Here is a 19,351-nt window from a genome sequence, read left to right as displayed (position 1 = left end):
TCTGTTTCTGTTTTTCTTTTGTTTGTTTTGTCCCAATTTCCTGATTGTATTAGCAGATATGGTATTTAGCTGATAGATGTTTTATGCTTAAATGAAGATATAAAAAGCAAAATGCATTTGTCGTCAAGTAAGTAGCACATATGACTCGTCTTTGGAATAATAGAATTTTAGATCTAGAAGCAGCCTCTGAAATGGAAGCTGGCTCCTTATATGACAGAGGAGGTCTGGGGTGAGTGGTTAAAGGGAGTCTCTGAAGGTCAGATGTGAGTTTGTGAGAGAAATGGAGCCAGAACCATGTCTCTTGATTAATTTTTCTTTTGCTACACCACAGGACTCAAATTCAGATTACATTTCTATTTTCTGCTTGTTTGTTTTATTGCAGCATTTCAGTGTTACTGCTTAGTAATACATAACCTCAGAGGCTTTAATTTCCTTCATTTGCATAATGTATGCTAATTTGGGCTTTAGGAGTCTGAAGGTAGGCTGAGTGTCGACCAACTGCTAATACTGTTAGTGATGGGTTGAGCCAAAAGAATTCCACAATGAAGAATATTTCCTTTTTTCACATATCCTTGTCAAGAATCTTTAAGGCCAAGTGCTGTCCGAGTAGCTCAGTTAGAGTGTCATCCCCATATGCCCAGGTTGCAGATTTGATCCCTGGTCAGGGTATTTATGGGAAGCCACAGATGGGTGCATGGATAAGTGGAACAACAAATCGGGGCTTCTCTTTCTCTCTCTTTCCCTTCCCCTCTCTCTAAAATTCAGTAAATTAAAAATAATAATAATCTATATGGCCAAAAATAAAATCAGACCTAAGAATGTTTAATAAAACTGATTGTAAATATTTGGATTTAAATCTGGTTGTATTGTGATGTGTGTTTTTTGAAAGCTATTTGGGAAAGTTCAAGGTCAAGTCTGCGATGTTTATGGTTTGTATTTGACTACTGTTAGATAACTGGATGATTTCTAGTTTCTAGAAAGTGTTTTAAAGCCTTATAGGGATTATCTCATTTATGCCTTTAGCGTGGGTGATCTCGTAAAGCTTCAAGGAGCTGTATGATGTAGGTAATAGCATTAGCTCCATTTTGTAACAGAGAACAGAACATATATGTAGGTGTCCAAGGTGGGATCTGAACCATGGGGTTCTTCTCCAAAGCTCCGGCTCTCAACCACTGGCTCTTCTGCCCCGCGTTACACAGTCTCCTCTCTCACAAAACGCTGCCTGCTGCTAAATTAAAGTTGTCAGTGGTTCCTTGATTTAAGTTAGCAAAACCCTTTTACAATTCTTACAATACACTACAGCAGTATACTCGAGAATTCTCATGCTTATATTTGGGGTCCAGTAGTAATTTATGGTAACATCTTAATCTTTAGCCTCCTATTTCCTTCTCTTTTTATTCTGTCTCAACATTTTCTGCACTTTCCATCCCCCTTGGTTTATTTGGAGCAGTAGTTCAATGTGCCTTATGCATTATTTGGCTACCTTCATTTTTATTCTCAAAAGAGTGATTCTCAGTTATTCCCAAGTAAATCCAAAGCTACTAGTCATTGGCTCCTACATTCTTGACTAATATCTTATTTTATCTTCCTCTTAGAAAACTTATTTCCTTAGTATCATAAAGAAATACCTAATTCAGTTACCCATTAGTGGGATGTTTCTCATAACCCTGGCCTGTACTAGAATCTTCTCCTAAGCTCTTTTCTAGAATCATTACTACTCATTACAATTTTTTTTTCTTTCTCCTTTTGGCAGTGTCATACCTGCTTTTTTTAAACAAACTAAAATTAAACCTAATGACTATCTCTCTTTGCTTCTCCCTGGTTCTGTTCCCTAAGCTTCGCAGTTTGTGAGTTCCCACCTGTGACACTGACTGTTACAGATTTTGTGTTTGTTCTGATTTTGCTTTCATTTATATTTGTACTGCTCCCCCTTACTAAGTAATTCCTGGAATTCAGAGACCATGAGAAGCACCATAAAATTAGCACTGCATTTGGTAATCAGAAGATATTTTGTAAAAATTGACCTATAAAGAATAAAAACCGTTCTTTCTCTTGTTTCTATCTTTTTTTCTGTTTAGCTAAAAGACACACCAGAGCTGCAAATCTGAGAAATTGATGTAGCTCACTTTCATGAGCAGAATAAGGAGGAAACAGATCATTACTATATTTATTAGGAACAAGCAAAAAAATAATACTCTATAAAAGAGGATTTACTTTAATGATATAGGTAAATTTTTATAACATACTTGTGAATGGTGGTTTCAGATTTTATTTGAGCAGTGGCTTACTTTCTTCCGGAACATAATTCCAAGGGACCCTAATACTGTATCTAAAACTCAGAATTGGTCCTTAAATTATTTAAATTTCCACTGTTTGGGGTAAATACCCTATTGCTTTTGTAAAAGCAATACAAACTGCCATACATGGCTAACACACACTGCAAGGGCGTAGGGTTTCCTGAAACAGCTTGAAAACCCTTGCTTTGGAAGGGTGGCATGGAGGTAGGATTTTCCCTGGTTTATCTGAGAAGATCGAGAGATTGTCAGGCTAAACAGGAACCACATTCCTGTGTGCACTATGTGTAAACAGTTGCCATCATATTAGCGTCACCCTCATTCTGTCTTCGTTTGTAACATCTAATGGAGCTTAAATCAATTAGGAGATTTAGGATAGGCTATCTCTGTGCCAAGTGCTAAACAGAAAAATAAAGCAGAGTCCAAAAGATGCTGAAAAGAAAGCTTGTCCTTAATCCTTCCTCTAAACTTAGAACAGTTTGATTACTCCCTGGAAGCATTTGATTTTCCTGCTGAAAAGAGAATAAAGTAAAAATTGAGAAGAGAAAGAATGGACCCTTGACTTAGTTTTGGATCATTGTCTTTTGGTGTTTCTGTGCAAGTCAGGTGATGGTGATCTCTCAAGCTGTTGTGTGTTGTTGTTTTTTTAGAAAAAGGGGAAATGGGTTCTGATTTTGATTTCATATTTGATTATTTTATAATGCATTGCCACTTGTACCTTCCGGATGCAGGCTAACGCTCTCTTGTGTATGAAGCCGTTTCGTCGCCCTCTGCGTAAAGGGCAAGTATTAAAAATGGAATTGCATGCTATGGAGGACAGACGGGCGACACATTTAAAAGCGGACTTATTAAAAGAAAAACATTATTTCAGTTGAGAAATAGCCCTTTAATATGAACATGTGTTTGAGAAAATTGTAGTTTCTGTATTCTAATGTTTTGAATGTCATCACTCTTCTGCTCTTCCTGTCACTGAAACGTGATTTTTTTTCCCCTTGCAGCACCATTTCTCTCCCCTTGAAGTATATAGCTTTTCACTGGTGATCTTTCTTTTTGCTCAAATCGCACTTAAAGCCACTGCTTTTTTTGTGGTTGGTGCTTCTTAGTCCAGACTCCTCCTCCTATACGTATTGTGTACAGGAACTCTAAAATTTCAAAGGGCATAATTTTTTTTTAAAAAGTATGTTATTTAAAATTAGGTTGTATAATTCCCAAGAATTATATCTCCTTTTAAAAAGCACCTTTATAATGAATAATTATAATGAAGATTTTATAAGTAGATGTATTGCTTTCTTGGGAGTTTGTAGCAAAGGGAATTTAAGATTTGAGAGATGAGGTTGTGTGGCGTTGAAAGGGGAATTTCGGGCGGAGAGAAGCTGGCGGAGGGAACGTTTAGGAAGCAGGACGCAGCGCTCCCCTCGATTCGGGAGGAGAAACCGGGTGCAGCCCTGGCGGGAGCGTAAGGACAGGTTTTCTTTAGGTTGGCTGATTACACATCTTCCTCGGAAAGAAAATAAATAGCGCTTTTCCCCTGCCTGGCCTTTTTTTTCTCCCTCAGATCTCAGCTTAAATGTCACCTCCTCAGAGAGGGAATACTAATGTACAATAAAAAGGAGTTTCCCATTCTCCTCACGTCAGCCTGCTTTATTTTCACCGGCATTTATTATTCAATACTGTTTTATTTTCATTGTAGCACTAATTACTCAATGTGTCCTTTCTCGGTATTTCCTGACATGTGTTCTCTTTCTTCTCTCCTCCCCTTCCCTTTCTCCAACAGTGGGCGTAAGTTGAATAAGCGCAGGTACCATGTCAACTGTGTTTGTTGCTCTGTCTCTAGTCCCTAGAATAGAATCTGCACATAGACAGCAATATCTTTGGCTAGACTGTCACCTGCTTGAGAGCAGGACTCCATCTTACCTTTGTAGCCCTATGATTATATATTGCCTGTTGGGTTGAATGAATTAGGCTAATAGCTGAGAAAAAAATGAATTAATATTAATGAGAAAACAGGATAATTTTCTAAACAAAGATGACACTTTTCCCTTTCTAAATGAAAAGCAGCACCAGTCTTAGTGATAGTTGGGCCAAGTGTGAAACTTGGGATAAAACTGGGTAAAGCTTCAATGCCAGAGAGTTGTCCCAAGGATTGATTACTTCTCCTGCCTCCAGATGTCATGAGGGGATTGTTTTAGGAAGTGGGCTTTTTAATGTCTTTTATATGATAAATAATAAAAGCCATAATCTGCTTTTTTTTGCATTTTTCCTTTTTTCTCTTTTTTTTAAAGTTAAATGTATTAGAGTGACATTGGTTAATAAAATTATATCGTTTTCAATTATATAATATAATGCATCATCTGTATATTGTGTTGTGCATTCACCGCCCCAAGTCAAGTGGCTTTAAATTTTTTTTTTTTTAAATTTACTGATTAATTTTTGGAGAGAGAGAGAGAGGAAGGGGGAAGAGAAAGACAGAGACAGAGACAAAAATACCAGTTTGTTATTCCACTAATTCCTGCATTCGTTGGTTGATTCCTTTAGATGCCCTGACTGGGGATTGAACCTACAACCTTGGCTCACTGGGACAATGCTCTAATCAACTGAGCTACCCTTCCAGGGCTTGTCAAATGCCTTTTTGATGTAGTAGTAATCACTGGACATGAAGATGCTCCTCCCAAATACTGGGAGGTTCTACATTACTTCCCTAGAAGATCATTTTCCATGTAGCTGTTATTTTTCCAGATAGACTTTCTGAAATATGGTATTCTAAAAAATATTTTGCCCAAGGTTTAACTTTAAAAAAGAAATGATGGTCATTCTTAAGATAGAAATCTCAAGATTTTTCCATTTGAATAATTCTCAAGAAAAGAATCGACTCTGTCTCTAGGATGAACTTTCTATGAAGATATATATTTTTTTCTTTCCCATAAAATTAGCCTGGAAGTAAGTATATTTCCACTGGGCCGAGCATTTGAAGTAATGCTGTATATTGAGTTATGTTAAGGGAGCTTAGGGCAAGTTGGTGTAAGTACTATCAATTTTAGTGAAAGATGTAAGCTTGAGGATTTATATTTAATATTTCTAACAACTCGTAATGTTATATAGTTTTGGGCAATTTATGCATTTTGTTGGCTCATTTGTTATATGTTCCTTGAAGAAATGATTGTGGTGATGATCTTATTTTAATATCTCAGTTATATTCCCTCAAGATGAAATGTATTGATTTAACCTCAGCTAGATGGGCTTTGCTTCACTCTAATGATGGAACTCCTCAGGAAGGTGAAAATGTTCATGTAGTTTTTAAAAATGCTCCCAATTTTTCCCCTCTGGAGAGAGAGGCTAGGGATATTCTGAGTCTATCAGTTAAAGATTCCAAGTTACTAACAAATGAAGTAATTTTTATGTGTGGTCATTAAGATTTGTTCAGTATGGCTAATGTGGAATCTTGGGCTCTTACTCCTAACCTAGTTTTCTGATGTGTTTCGAAGTCAGCAATCCCTCTTTCATATGTGAAATCTACTTTTACCCACCTGGACCTTCTGAGTGTGTATAGTTTGACGCTCTCTCTGTAAGTATAAACTTCATCCTTACTGTTTTCTCTTCATTATTTTCTGTTTTCTGCTGATACTGACTGATCTATTATGCTGCTTTACTTTCCAGTGCCTTTGCTCAGCTGATTGACATCCAGGCCTTTCTTCTCAACTGACAGGCTTTCTCTCTCTCTCTTTGAACCTCATACTAAAGCTGTGATTCATTAATTCAACTCAGGTTCATAACGGGAGCTGGGTTCAGAGGTGGGAAGAGGCCTGAGACACAGCCTTGGCCCTTGGAAAGCACAGAATTGAATTGAAGGTGGGGCTTATCAGTAGCATATATACAGGGTGGGGCAAGAGTTGGTTTACAGTTGTGAGTATGCACAACACAGAGTTTATTCTTGTATCATTATTTATTAATTATTGTTTTCCATACAAACAACTGTAAACCTTCTTTTGCCCCACCCTCTCTTAGAATGAGCCACTACGATGCAGTGAGAGAAAAGATTCAACCTAGAAAAAGAAAACTACCGTTTTTTTATTTGAAGTTCCGGCCAAAGGCTCTCCATAGTCAAGGCTCTGTTTGAGTTGGTCCTTGCTGACCGACTGGCGGAATCCCGAGGAGGGAGAGAGGTGTTCTGTGTCTGCCCAGTTAGCCAACTGCACCTAGTTTGTTTTCTGTAAAACTTTGTGAAAGGTAACTGGAAAGTTATCTTGTGTAACCAGAATTCTTATTGTGTAGGAATCAGTTAGGGTTTTAGAATCGTATTTAAAAAATCAGCAAGGTAAAAACAACTGAACAATAGGACTCAAAAATTGCCTGATGTTACCTTTAGCTCTTTTTCAGGCAAATGAGAAAGTGACCCAAGGGGGGAAAACCTTTTTTTGTTTAGAAATGGGCTGAATAGCAGCAGCAATAGAATGTGTGTGTGTGCGCTCATAAAATCAAAACCCAAACCCCCAGCTGCTGACTTTTGCTCTTTTCATGCTGCTAGTGCAGAGGCTTGGCCATCCGTGTTTGGTGACAGTGGGTGCTCAGACTGCTAGGTGCTTGTCCTGGACTTGCAAAGCCTCACACAGAAGAGCTGGGGGGCAGAGACGTGGGCGATGCAGCACCCTGCTTCACTGTTCGGGGGCTCTGATGCCGTGACACTAAAGCAGGAAGGAAGGAGTCCAGAATGCTCAAGCTGGAAGGGACATTTGTCATAAAGCAGTGCTAATAACCAGTCTGTATATAAAGGGAGTTTGGTGTTTCCTTCCTGAAGGGCCCTGCACAGTAAATAAAGTAAAACCAATAATTATCAATGGCCAACTGGGCCATGTCCTGAACTAAAGTATTCAGGTGGACATAAATCATAGTGTCTAAGCAAGCACTGGAGAGAGGCCTGGAGAGGAATCCACCAGCTGTTTTCCTAAGGCTTAGTGGGGGAAAACAAAACCTGTTGCCTAATATTTTTTAAAGCTTAAATGAGGGTCTTACGGATCTAGAAGAGATTCATCTTTTTTCTTTTTTTAAGTGCTAAAAAGTGGGATCTCTTAATTAAATTCGTTTATTGTGTATGTCATTATTATATAAGCATAAATTCATTTATTCATCTAAGGGACACTTGTTTCTCTGTATCAAGCTCAGCTCTGTTTTGAAGCTCTTTTCTCCTAAAGGAAGAATATTAATCTCAGGGAGTAAGTACGGACTTGACCTATTCCAGGTTAGTTAAATCATGTCCCTTTCCCCCTCTTATGTGTTTTGATTTTGTGTACATTTTCTGCTCAGCTTAAAAATTAAATATGTTAATAGTCAGTGTATATATTTAGCATCATAGTACATGTTATGCATATGAGTCTCTATTGTGCCTATTATTTTTGAAAAGCTATTTTAGGGCAAAAAATTAATTACTAATTATTTGCAAACATTTCCATTCATTCATCTCAGGCGTGAAACTTGAGGTGTTGTGTGCTGGTAGAGCTGCATGGTACATGTGGTTTCTTGGACAGAGAGTTCAGGAAATGTCTCCTAGCTTAAAAATAATTGCTTTATGTCTAATGTACGATTCCTCCTGGCTAAAGTATTTCGTGGTTTTAACTCCTGTTTCTTTTTAAGAACTGGGTTAGAAACTCACATTAATGATTCCGTTTGTAAGATACTTGAATAAATAAGCAAGCAAACTGCTTCCCCTAATTTGACTTCCTTCGGGTCAAAACTATAAGTTTGTTTTTGTATTGCTACTGATTTTCTGGAATGTTTATTGTGTATAAAATATTGTTCGCTTCTAATTAAGAGCTCAGGGTGTTCAACAGACATTGTTCATTGTTATTTATGAAAGTATTCCATTTAAAAATAATTGAGGTATGTGTTGGTAAACAGTTTCTTACAAAACCAGACTTCTATGGAATATTAATACATAACATCATTTCCTTTAGAGGGTGGAAAAAGCTAAGACTTTCAACTATGAGACATGCTCACTAGCAGCTGTTTCCTATAATAGGAGCCATTTGCATGCAGAATAGAGAAAATGAATTATACAAAAGGGTGTATAGAGGAAGAGCTATAACTCCTCTGGCATGTACAGCAACCCACAGAATAAACTTCCTTCAAATGACATTGGCATGATTAATCCCAAACAACCTGGACACTGCAACTGCTGTTCTAAAAAGGAGCTCTGCAGCCCGGAAAGGTTGTGGGTGTAATGCCAGCCTTCTAGCTGGGGTGTGGTGGGGGTGCTCAGTGCATTTAGTAGAATTACCCCCACCCCTCTGTTCAGGGTATTTGAATATTTATGACAGGTTGGCAGGTGGTCAGTGGATGAAGGACTGAGTCATTCTTGAGTCCTTGTGCTTTTTCATATTTTCTTAGAGAAACTTGTGAGGTCAGGTGAAATCCCTCACTCCTGATTAACTTCTGATGTCAGTTTGGGGAAATGGTTCTAAGACGGACTGAAGGAGACGGTCAGATGTTAAAATCCCATCGTCAGCATACCTCTTTGTAACCGTATTTGTACTTGTGGAATGTGTGACCCATTTTCATGTGCATCGTCATAGTCGTCTGTAATAAAAATGCCCCACACTTTATTTCTCCACTATATAGCTTTCTTGCATTTTGACCGCCATGCTTAGAGATGCGTAGATGATGTTCTCTCATTCAAAGTGAAAAGAAGTGGAAGTTGTCTGGAGAAATCTTTGGTCCAGGGCTGTGGACCTGAGTCTTCTAATCCAAATCCAATGCTTTCTACTTGCTGCCTCCTTTCTATTTTTATCCAAAAAGTTACCTGACAGTTGGGTATTTTATAGGCTAGATGTCCTGCCTCACTTCATTCTTGTATTGAGAACTTCATATTCCAGGATCTGCGCTGTGTCTTTTGTGTGCATCATCCTGTTTAATCCTTACACTGTCCAGAAGAGGGTCTGGGCTTCCGAGAACCTGAGTAACGTTATAGAGGCCGGCCTGGCTAGTTCTGAGGTGCATCCTGGGCTGCCACCCAGGCTTGCCTGAGCCCTTGACACTCTTTATGTTCCTGAGGTCAGTGTTTCGGTCTTTGAGGAATGAAAGGAAATTATAGATGAGATTCCTGAAGATATAGTAATGAGGAACTGTATTGGGTGTCAAACCAGTGATTCAGACAGTTAATGCTTTGGGAGGGTAAAAGAAGAGGTGATAGTACTTTGTTGCCTGGAAATTTGGATTTGAACTTGCAGAGGATACCAAGAATAGCATGAAGGGGTGATGGAAGGCATACCAGGAGTACTGGGCACAGCTGGGAAACGCTGGGCGTATTTGAGGGGAATTGGTGCATTTGGATGAAGCACAGGAGGGGTTTGGTGGGTGTGTAAAGGAGGAAAGCTGGAAAGGTCGGCTGGTGCCCTGCTGCGGAGGGCTTGGACCACCAGGGCGTGTGTCCTTGATGTTCAGCATTACATTTTTACTTCTTTGCGATACTGCCAAATGCAGTCTAAACTAGAATAATTCCACTTGGATTGTGACTGATTTTGATTTAATGGAAATTTTAGTGGGATGAAATTATAGTTAGCTTCTTAAGGTGTCTCTCATTTCCCAAGAGCTTTCCTAAATAATCTTGACTAATAGTCTCCATAAGAAATACGAAAGCCTTATTGTTTCTTATATATTCTTATGATGGGAATAGATTTTCAGTGTTTTGTATGTATACCAATATTTCAATAAGCATTCTTTTTTGGGGAGAAATGAGGGATAGTGACTTAATGGGCACAAATACCATTGGAAGACTGTGGATTTGGGATTTTCTAAGAAAGGAGGGTGGTCCTGCCACTTTTAGGCGTAGAAGTCAGGATATCTCCGAAAAGTGAGGGGTTTAGAGGTAGAGTGGTTCACATCAAAGACTACGTATATATAGTACTTTCATTAGTAAACTTTCTGGCTTTGGGTCATAAGGAGCTGTCCTCCGTTTCCCTAAAGCTTTAGGGCAGGGTGCTAACAACTGAAGTCATTAGTGATCATGGTTAACTGTAATGACTTTCCCCATGAAGATTTGAATAAATAACTTACATATTTTCATTACATAGGAGAATTATTATAGATTCTGGAGAAGAAATAAAGGATACATCAGAGATGCAGATGGGGGCTTGGCAGAGGGCTGTGAAAAATGAGGATGATCTATGGCAGAATGGGTTTTTCTTCTTAAAGGAAAGAACACTGTCTATTATGCTCATCTCACCTATTTTCTCTTTTTAATGTTGCAGTGTGCAAAGACCCACCTTACAAGGTAGAAGAATCTGGGTATGCTGGTTTCATTTTGCCAATTGAGGTTTATTTTAAAAACAAGGTATGTAATCTTCACCATTAATCTTTCAGTAGAAGATCCTCCATTAACCAAATGATATTTAAAATAATTTCAATTCATAAGCACTTCTTTCACTAGATGATTTTAAAATAAAAGTTGAATTTGTCTTCTAGGAATTTTGGCTGTTGTTCCCCTTAATTATAGAGGAAGTGGCTAGAAAAAGATAATTTCTATTATACAAAGTCAGATGATATGAAATTATTAAACATTCTTTTTAAGTGAAGGATGATTACTGTTTGAAAAAGAAGATTAATATATATTTGTAAAATAACAAAGAGTAATTATGGTTTTTCAGTGAAACACACCTTTTCTCATTTTCATATTTCTAGAATTTTTAGATTTACAAAGAATAATCTCTCATCTTTAGCTGTTATACACACACATGACATGTAAATACAATTATATCAACTTGAGATATTATGGATTCTGCTGGATTTAAAAGTGTTCAGCAGTACAAATGTGGCAAAACATGCAGATTATAAAATACTGGACAAATGTCTCAACCTCTTCTTATTTATAAAATGGGGATAGGATAAGAGTATCTGCCTCCTAAGGTGGCTAGGTCCTGTAAATACTGGAGGTCCTTTAGATACTGTAAAGCTGAGTGTTTACAACAAAGCTTTATATATAAGTAAGCACCTATTAAATGCTATGTTATGTTTAATTACACTATTCCCTTCATTTATTCTAAAGTAATCATAGTTTCCAAAACTTGCCCAAAAGTGAGATAATTCCACCACCCCCCTTTTTAAAGGAACTGAGCTAATAGAATGTCATGTTAACCAAACCAGTGCTCCACTCCATAAAGTATGGTCCTTGTACCAGCAACACCAGCATCTCCTAAGAAGAGCAGGTTAGAAGTGAGATTCTCAGGCTCTATCCCAGATCTCCTGAATCAGAATCTCTGGGACCAGGGCCTAGCAGTCTGCATATTTACTGACCTTCTAGGTGATTCTCATGCACAATGAAATATGAGAACCACTGATAAGCTGCTCTCTAATGCCCAATACCTCTCATTGCAGCAGTGTCCCAGTGGCTTTTTCAATGTGTCCACGGCCCAGCAAAAATCTCTTTTGTGATTAAGTGATAATTTACTTCTAATTAAGCTATAATAAAACTATCCTGAAAAATAGGAATGTATGGATGACGGGGATAGGTTTTATTTTTCATATTTTTTGATATCATCTTCTCACGTTCTACATTCCTGGTGCACCACCTTCCTACAAACCTGCTAGCCATACCCCCATTAATTGTTTGTTTGTTTGTTTATTTTTAATCCTTACCTGAGGATATTTTTTCCATTGCTTTTCGGAGAGAGTGGAAGGGAGAGAGAGAGATAGAAAGAGAAACACCTATGTGAGAGAGACACATCGATTGGTTGCCTCCGGACTGAGGCCGGGGATGGAGCCTGCCCCGAGGTACGTGCCCTTGGCCAAAATCGAACCTGGGGCCCTTCAGTCCACAGGCTGATGCTCTAGCCACTGAGCCAGACAGGCTAGGGCTAATTGTTTTTTTATTAATTTATATTTTGGGAACATGTTTGGCAGTAACCTATTTTTGTGTAGTTAAATATTTGAATGCTTACTTTGTCCTTGGCAATCTCTGAGCCATTTACGTATGTTGCTTCATTTAGTAGGTTTACAAGGACTTTTGAGGCCTAAGTAATATTCCTAGTTTAAAGAAAGGAAATTGAGTCATTGAAAGATTGCATGGCTTGTCTAAGGCCATTTTTTGAGTATTTATTATTTTAGTCATCCTCAGAGTTTACTCAACTCTGTCTTAAAGAATGACCATCCATTACAACAACGATTGATGGAAAAATCAGCACTCACAATTTTCATAGGAGGTGAGAGAAAGCAGCAGAAAGACCTCCACGTGCTCTTGGAGGAGTCCTACTGCGTATCAAGGCTGCCATCCTGTCCTTGGTCCCATCTCTAGCATTGTGCTTTCCCTGCTTCCAGATAAGCTTGGCTTCAGTTCTGTTCATTTATTTGAGAGGTCAGAGTCGAGAGGGGTAATAGAGTGTCAGGGCTTCTTTTGAGTTCATGTATATTCATTCTGTCTAATTTTGTATTTGTGATCAACAACACATTGTATGAGAATCATGTGTGTTTCAGAAACTCTAAACCAACAGGCACACTAAAACATAACTCACCGTGCAGCACTTTTGGTGTGAAATACCCCATGCTTCTCTGTTTCTTCCTGAACTCAGAGAAAGTACCTGAGTGAATATCAAGGACTGAAGCAGAAGAAGCGGGATAATTTGATGTTGCCAAAAACAGATTTTCTCCTCTAGAAAATGTGTCAGCTTCATATATAATAAATACATGCTTTCTTGTTTGAACTTTGAGAAGGATCTTTTCTGAGGAACATAGATTGATATAATAATGATATCTGCTCTCTAAGAAATCATTTGGCTAGAACACAAGTTTATGGGGTTTTTTTCCTTACTCACAAAAGTCTTAAAAGAAAATTACACTTATGATTCATAGAAACATAGCACTTTCTAGAGTGCTTACCCTTAGTTTTATTGAAAATTGATTTTTGTTTTTGTTTTTGTTTTAAACTTACAGACTACGTAGTGATGCTATTACTTCATTCTTTTTCTTCTGGTAATTATGTATGTTCATCAGCATATTTTTATCTCTAAAAAAGTATGCAGATATATACTCCTTGTAAAAGTGTATGGAGTAAGACTTAGAAGTTTTGTTCTCTTGACTCTATTTAATCATGGTTAACTATTTGATGTAGCCTCTCCATTTCCCTCCCATGCATTTGCATAGATAAAATGTATGTCAAGGTAGATAGAGATTGGAGGCACATAATATATCATACTCTGACTTGCTTTCAATTAGCAATATGCCTTTTCAAGTCAGTATTTTAAAATATCTGGGTGGTATTCCATGGTAATGATATACTCACATGCAGATCATTTCTATTTTTTTGCAGTTATAAACAATGCTACCAGGAACATTATCTATCTGTCTATATTTGAATATTTATATGAAAGAGAATTACGGGGTCAGGTATCATGCATTTAGTGTGTTGATAGATATTGCCAAAATGTCTTTCCCAAAAGGCTTTATACTCCAAATTACAAGGCAGAAGAAAGCCCTTTTTGTTTTTAACAAATTCTAATTTGTATGGACTGTTTTACAATTTAGAGGGAAGCAAGTAAGTGAACAATAATCATAATTCACTGTGATAATTACATTAACAGAGCAATGCTATAAGAGAGATGTCTAATTCAGATTGAATTTGGAGAGTTCAGAAGACTTCAGAGGATTTCATGCTTTAGCTGGGTCTTGAACAATGAGTTTGTATTAAGTGGACAATGGAGGGAGGTATCTTGGGAGGGAAGACACTTTAGGAATGGGGAACACTATATGTGGAAGGCTAAAGGAATGAAGTAATATGCATTAATGGGGAGCTGCAAGTGCTGCAGACTTATAGAGGGATAGGGTGTAGTAAGAGAACAAGGAAATGCAGGAAAGGGACTAAAAACTATGATGGTTATTCCAAGGAAATGGGATTTTATCCTGTAGAAAATGGTAGGTCACTAAAGGCTTTTATATCAATGAAGAGATGTAATCTAATTTTTGTATCAGAAAGTTCACTCTCTTACCATTGGGGGAAGTAGAATGGGTAACTTCAGAAAAAGGGAGGTGACTAGATGAGGAATGGTGAAGGTCTCAACTAAGGCGCTGGTTATGGTAACTGGAGAAAAGGGGATAGATTTGAGAGTTCCCTGGAGGGATACTAAGTAGAACCTGTAGACAATTTGACTGTGATGAGTGAGGGAGAAGGAAGAATGGGGGGTGATTTTTGTGTATCTTAACCATGGCAAGCAATTAGGATTATTATTTGCCTAGGTGTAGAGTATAGGAGAAAGGACCGATGAAGATAACTTCAGTTTAAGATAGTGCTTGGATTTGATGTTGCTGCGGGTCAACCTAGCAGAGATGTGAGTAGACTGTGGACCACATGCTTATGGCAGTCAGGTGAGAGCTGGGCTAGAGATACAGATTGGGGGGGTCACTATCATGTAGGTAGAACCGACTCCCTGTGAATGGGCATCATCTCCCTGGGGGAACTTTGCCAAAAGTTAGAGAACATGAATGCGTCAATGAAGAAAGAAGGGCAACGTGAAGAAGGCTGAGAAGGAATGCTAGTAAGTGTGAGCTAGTAGTCAGGAGAGAATGGCATCCTGATGAAAGAGGGGAGCAGGTTTCAAGCAGATTGGTAGTAGAGGTGAAGCAGCAGTGAACAACTGAGTGGAGTCTATGATTTGGTGAAGTTTGGACGGGAACATTAAATTTGTAGTACACTCTGACAGTTTCAGGTGCTCAGACCTTTGAGTCAAAAGAACTGGGTTGAAATCATTTTGTTTCATTGCATGTTAGTAATATAACAAATTATTTTAAAGAGAAACATTGCTTTATTTGACTATGTAACATTTTAATGTATTAAAACCCCCCCACAAACACCTGATACATTGCTGGTGAGATTTTAAAATGGTGCAGCCACTCTAGAAAACAGTAAGGCAATTCCTGAAGACATTAAACATAGAGTTACCATATAATAGAGTGACCCAGAAATTCTACTTGTAGGTGTATACTCAAGAGAAATGAAAATACAGGTTCACATAAGAACTTGTACACAAATGTTCATTACAGCATTATTCATAGTAGTCAAAAAGTGGACGCAACCCACATGTCTAACCACCAATAAATGGATAAAAAAAAGGTATACCATTCAATGGAATATTACTTAGCCATAAAAGGAACTAAGTGCTGACACACTACAACATAGATGAACCCTGAACACATCATGCTAAGTGAAAGAGACCAGTACATATTGTGTGTATATTTTATGTATGTTCATGTATTTATATGAAATGTCCAGAATTGACAACTCCATAGAAACTAGTAGATTGGTGGTAGTGGGGGATGTCCGGTCTGGGGGAATGGGGAATGATGACTAATGTGTTATAGTTTTATTTCTGGAGTGATGAAAATGTTCTGAGATTAGATGGTTATGATGGTTTCATAACTCTGTGTATATACTTAAATCCACTAAATCGTATACTTTAGAAGGGTGAATTTTATGGTTTGTGTATTATTCTCAATAAAGCTATTATTTTAAAAATAGCTGCTATTAAAAAAACAAAATGGCAAAGCTAATGGCAAATGAAAAAAATTATAACATTTCACAGGGATGGTTAATATCTGTAATACACAAGCAGTTTTTATGTAAAGTAATAAAACACATTCCAAGTGCTTTAATTTCTTAATCTGCAAAACAACTCACTACTGACCCAAATGAAATAAATGGTAAAGTTCATATTAGTTATTATTATTATCCTCAGTCTTTATTTCCCCATGGATGCTTAAGAATCAGTGTGTAGAGAGGTTTAAGTGTTTATCTAACTAAAGTAGCGGCTCAAGAGTAGAACTTCCGTATCATGAAATTCTAATTATTGTGTTCTCTTGGGTAGAATGCTAATTTGTCCTTCTAGTTTAGGAAAGTGCCATTCTTTTATTCATTCAACAGAAATCTGTTGCATTTCTGCCTTGCGCTGGCACTAAACTAGTTGTTGAGGATACAATGATATTCAACCATTGTTCCTGCTTTGAAGAATCTTGTGATCTGGCAGGGGTAAAGAGAGAGAATACGAAGGCAGTTATTCTAAAAGGTGGCACGGATAAGAGGTGCACACAGAACAGAGGAGAGGCGGCGGTGAGCTGGGACTGGAGTTCAAGGCAGGCTTCCGCAAGTGAAGCCCGAGCGGAGAGGGATGAGCAGGAGTTACCCGGGCAGAGGCAGGGAGGTAGACCGTGAAGGCAGTAACCTATAGCGAGAGTGAAAACCAGAGTTAACAAAGCAGGTAAATACTGGGAACTACCAGTAACGCGTTGCCAGACCATCCGATGGGTGAAAGGAATGTGGTAAGATACGGAACCAAGAGCCAGATTATGAAAGCCCTTATGTGGCATTCAGGTGAGGTTATTACATTTTTATCCTAGTGACGACTGGAAGCTGTTGAAATTTTAACCAAGTAGTGAAAACGGATAGAATTTTGTTTCATATAGTAGATAATTTTCAGGCCTGAATGAAGGAGACACTGAAGATCATCTATCCTGAAGTGTGAAGGCCTGCTAGAGAAAGGAGTTTACAGTAGTTCAGGCAGTGAATAAAGGGATGACAGTGTCAACTGGTGGTCACTGGCACCAGTTCAGGGCCTGTAGGAATCCCCAATCTGGGGTGTGATGAAGAAGGAAACTTTATTCCGTGCCAAATAGCTCGATGGTGATACAGCCCAGCTGTGAAACCAGCATGGCTGTGAGGCAGCCCGGGCGAGGACCCTGTCCTCTTAGACAGCGCTGCTCCGCTCCCTGCTAGGCGGCTTTGCAGCTCTGCTCAGCTCTGCGCCCGTGAGGCGCCTGTGCTCAGCCCTGCAGGGAAATGCAGTCTGCAGGCCTCGGTCAGAACGGAGCTGCTCTGATTGGTTGGTGGAGTAGTTGCTGGGCTATAGTTGCGCAGCTCTGATTGGATGGGGAAAGCCTCAGTCCTATTGGTTGAAATGGGATGCCGGCACCTCCTTTATAAGGGCCGGCTCAGGTGAGAGAGACACAGGGCGGGCGGGCAGGCAGGTCATGCAGGCGTCTGCCTGAGGTGCAGTTCGTGGGAGAGGCCCCGTGTAGAAATGGCTGCTAGGCGGTTTTTTGTTTTTGGTGGTTTTTTTTCGAATTTAGCTACCTGAAGCCCTTCTTAGTGGGTATCTTCTTTCTCAGCTTCCACACAGTACGGGGTAGAGGGCTTGTTCAAGAAGCATTTAGGAGAGAGAAGAGGTGGGAATGGGGTACTGGGAGGGAGAGTGGGAATGGGCAGGGGAGCTTTCAGGGGTGTCTTCGTTTCTAGGTGGGTGGCTGTGTTGGTGCTCTCATACCACTTGAAAGCTTGCAGGAAAGATGAGTTTATTCTTTTCGGTTTTCCCCTAACATACGAAACTAATTTATCAGATATTTCCATTTTGCTTTGTAGATGATTCCATGGTCATTTTTCCTCTTTATTTCTTGGACATTATAGCTGTTAGATGTCTGAGTCTCTTCTGTTCCATCTGAGGAGTAAACCTTTGCTTTCTAAATTTCTATTTAGGCCTAACTCTTTCTTAATTTTTTTCAACCTGTAGGAAGAACCTAAGAAAGTCCGCTTTGATTATGACTTATTCCTGCATCTTGAAGGCCATCCACCAGTGAATCACCTTCGCTGTGAAAAGCTAACTTTCAACAACCCCACAGAGGAGTTTAGAAGAAAGTTGCTGAAGGCAGGAGGGGTGAGTGGTACTATCTTGTGAAAAGCCTTACCATACAAACTAGTTGCTAGCGTGTTAAGAAGTATGATCATGTTTTGAGAGAGGTAAAAGAGATAAAGTAACGTATGGCTTAGCTGTAGACTCGTGGTTTGAGATAAAGAGGTAAGCGAACAATAACATTTTAAGTAGATATGAGTCTGAATTTACACTGTTGGTTAGAATAGCCTTACAGTCTATGCAGTTCAAATTTATTTAAACAAAAAGCCCAAACTAGTATCCCCAATTAAGAAAAGAACAGTATCTGAACTTTGTTATATTGATTTATAGAAACTTTTGGGTTAAGTTGAAAAACACATTAAAAATTATATAAAAAGGAATTACTGTCCAGAAATTCATGATCAAAATTAATAGAAAAGGTGTACTTATTAATATTACATATTTGGGTTATTTAGAAAAACATTTTTGTTTGTTTAAATTCTATGTAGGTAAAAGATAGATTTTCCTTTTTAAAATAATAGTCACAAAGATGTAAAGTTTTGCCCATGTGATTTGTCTAGGATACGGAAAATTTTTTAAGTGATTTCTTACAAATATAAACATTATGAAATGTTTGCTTGCAGCTAAGTCAGTTGACAGACAGACTATTACTGGTCAAAATCTACTTTACAATGGGATCATCAGCCTCTACTTCAGATGAACTTCCTATGTCATCTTATGTTGGCAGTTCAGACCCTATAAAATGTTGAAATGTGTTCTTTACACTAGAATTTCTTTCACTTTGTTTTCCTGGAAGGTTTTTGATAGGTTTGCATCCACGAACTTACCATTATATGTAAGTATGTGTAGACCGTAACTCCCCCAGATGCCTCATTGCACTGATAAAATCTACCTGAGGGCTTTGTAGGAAAGAGTTGGGTTTTATGTAGCACAGAAGTTCCTTCCCTTTATGAGGTTATGGACAACCACTTTGAGAACTTCAGGAAAACTATGGACCGTCTCTTAACAAAATCGCCCATAAATTGGGTGAACATTTTGGGTTCTGTGGAACCCCTGAAGTCCGTTTTTTGGAGTTCTGTTTTGACAAGCTCCTATACTTTCAGTTGAACTACTAATATGCATTTGAGACATTGCAGGTACTTTCACCAGTTTATTCAGCACTGTACTATGTCAGTAGATTGTGGGTTAAATAGGTATTGGACCAGCTTTGGAAATGAATCACCATTTATAGTATTTTATGGGGAAATGTATTATCATGAAGAAATGGGCTTTTGTAATACAACTCATTTTACTTTTTAAATTAAATTGATTGGTGTGACATTGTTTAATAAGATCATATAGGTTTCAAGTGTACAATTCTATGAGAAATCATCTGTATATTGCACTGTGTACCCACCGCCCAAAGTC

At 38.4% G+C, this 19,351-nt stretch overlaps 1 protein-coding gene across 2 annotated transcripts in view; it reads left to right on the top strand.

Moving 5' to 3' along the window:
- MLLT3 (MLLT3 super elongation complex subunit) overlaps positions 1–19,351 on the top strand; it is a 232,642-nt gene that overhangs the window by 124,985 nt on the left and 88,306 nt on the right. For both annotated transcript variants that reach the window (XM_081150532.1, XM_081150533.1), the window contains exons 3-4: positions 10,532–10,614; positions 17,825–17,968. In XM_081150532.1, coding sequence (XP_081006658.1) covers positions 10,532–10,614; positions 17,825–17,968 — 227 coding nt within the window. The remainder of the gene's footprint in view (positions 1–10,531; positions 10,615–17,824; positions 17,969–19,351) is intronic.

This window comes from Miniopterus schreibersii (assembly GCF_964146895.1).
Source record: "Miniopterus schreibersii genome assembly, chromosome: 11".
NCBI lineage: Eukaryota > Metazoa > Chordata > Mammalia > Chiroptera > Miniopteridae > Miniopterus > Miniopterus schreibersii.
The sequence above is the reverse complement of the archived record's forward strand: the minus strand, read 5'-3'. Positions and strand labels throughout refer to the sequence as shown.